The sequence below is a fragment of the Corylus avellana genome, chromosome ca1 (assembly GCF_901000735.1).
Source record: "Corylus avellana chromosome ca1, CavTom2PMs-1.0".
In the NCBI taxonomy this organism is placed as follows: domain Eukaryota; kingdom Viridiplantae; phylum Streptophyta; class Magnoliopsida; order Fagales; family Betulaceae; genus Corylus; species Corylus avellana.
Genome location: NC_081541.1, coordinates 25181976 through 25183708, shown reverse-complemented (window position 1 = coordinate 25183708; position 1733 = coordinate 25181976). Strand labels below are relative to the sequence as shown.

Genomic DNA, 1733 nt, shown 5'->3' with positions numbered 1-1733 from the left:
AAGAAAATGAATGGAGATGGACCCGTGAGTAGGCATATGAATCACGTGCATGCATTATTTTTGTTTTAAAATTCTGGTCATTAAAAAATTCAAAGTAAATTTTTTTTTTTTTTTTTTTTAAAAAAAAGAATGCATTTTTAAAAGTGAAATTATAACCCTTGAATTAATACATGCAACGACATGACTTTGAGCTTCCTCTAATGAAGGCAAAACGAGCCATGGAGAGAAGGTTAGTCATGAAAATGTCCTGCCGTGTTGAAGATGCTAAGTGAACAAAATTCAGAAAACAATTGAATAGAAGGAGTGGGATCTCTAATTTATTCGATCTTATCACATGCTTCAAACAACCTGTCTTGTAGTTGCAGCATGTGTCATTATCAAAGTTGTTACCTATTCTTCTTGTACGCTTTTCCGCGTTCATCTACACCTTCCAAAACATATCTCAATTTAGTTGGTTGGCTACTGGTGATTTGCCAGTCGACGCTTGTAGCCTTGTAGGAAGAGGATAGATACAATAATGTGGAACATGTTTTACGTCGAAGAACCCTTTTCTTCTTCTTTTTCTCTTTCTCTCTTTTTTTTTTTGGGGGTGGGGGGTGTGGATAAACTTTCTAGTCCACACACGTGAACATGTTTATATCTGTATATATACAACACACACAGTAGCCAAGTTTATAGCTGAACCTTCAATGGCAAGCAAAACCTCTACTAGTAGTACTCTTTCTTGGCTTCTCCTCCTCTGCCTCGCCTTCACTCTGCTTGTCGGTCACTCAACTTCTCAGAATGACCGAAAGGCAAATATCACTATCTCTATAGCTGAGATCTCATATATATATATATAGTTCGCTTTGTTTGATCATGCGTAACAATTTATAGATATGATAATGTGAATGCAGGCTTATATTGTGTATATGGGCAACAGGAAGATGGATGAGGTTTCCACATCATCCCTTCACACAAGCATGCTACAAGATGTCATTGGCAGGTTATAAAAGCATGCAGTGCATTGGCACCATTAATAGAAACTTGTTAAAATGATGGCTGATATTGCTTGAATTTCTTTCCAGACTAATAACATAAACTATATTTTTATTATATAACGGTCTCATTATTAATCCTATATTTCACCCATCTCCCTATAATAAATAGGTAAATCCATCATTAAATTTGTGTGGGGCTCACATAAGTCTACAAATCTAATGATGAATTCATTGGATTTGCAAAAGGAGATAGTTGAAAGAATAATGTGTAATCTGTATAAGTCAGTTATGATTGCCACGTCAACATTGTAAAATAATTGTATGATAAAAAAGTAGTTTATACAATTTTTTTTATTTTTATTATTATTATTATTATTATTTTTTATAAAAGCCTCTCCGAAATTATATTTCTGAATGTTTTTAGAAAGATGTAGGACATGCGGCAAATAGACGCTAAATTTTTTCTTGATGTTTTGGCTCCTTGGATTTCCGGCGATGGTTGTATTAGACGTTTTTAGTGTTAAGGTTAGGCTAGTAGGGTTGAGTGGTGAAATGAAAAAAAATAAATAAAAAATTGGCCCTCTCGATGTCTCTTTCACCAGTTGTCCTACATGATTTGCCCGTGAGACCGATTGATTTAAATTTAAATATATGTTAAAGTATGAATTAAATGATTAAATTTATCTTTTTTTATTCGCTTAAGGTTTTGGTATAAGTGATGATTTACAATAAAAAATGTATATGCCTGCATTT

General features: G+C 33.4%; 1 protein-coding gene across 1 annotated transcript in view; it reads left to right on the top strand.

Moving 5' to 3' along the window:
• The first annotated feature begins 689 nt into the window (after positions 1–689).
• Positions 690–1733, top strand: part of LOC132167130 (cucumisin-like) — a 5782-nt gene continuing 4738 nt past the window's right edge. The window contains exons 1-2 of the mRNA XM_059578030.1: positions 690–794; positions 897–985. Coding sequence (XP_059434013.1) covers positions 690–794; positions 897–985 — 194 coding nt within the window. The remainder of the gene's footprint in view (positions 795–896; positions 986–1733) is intronic.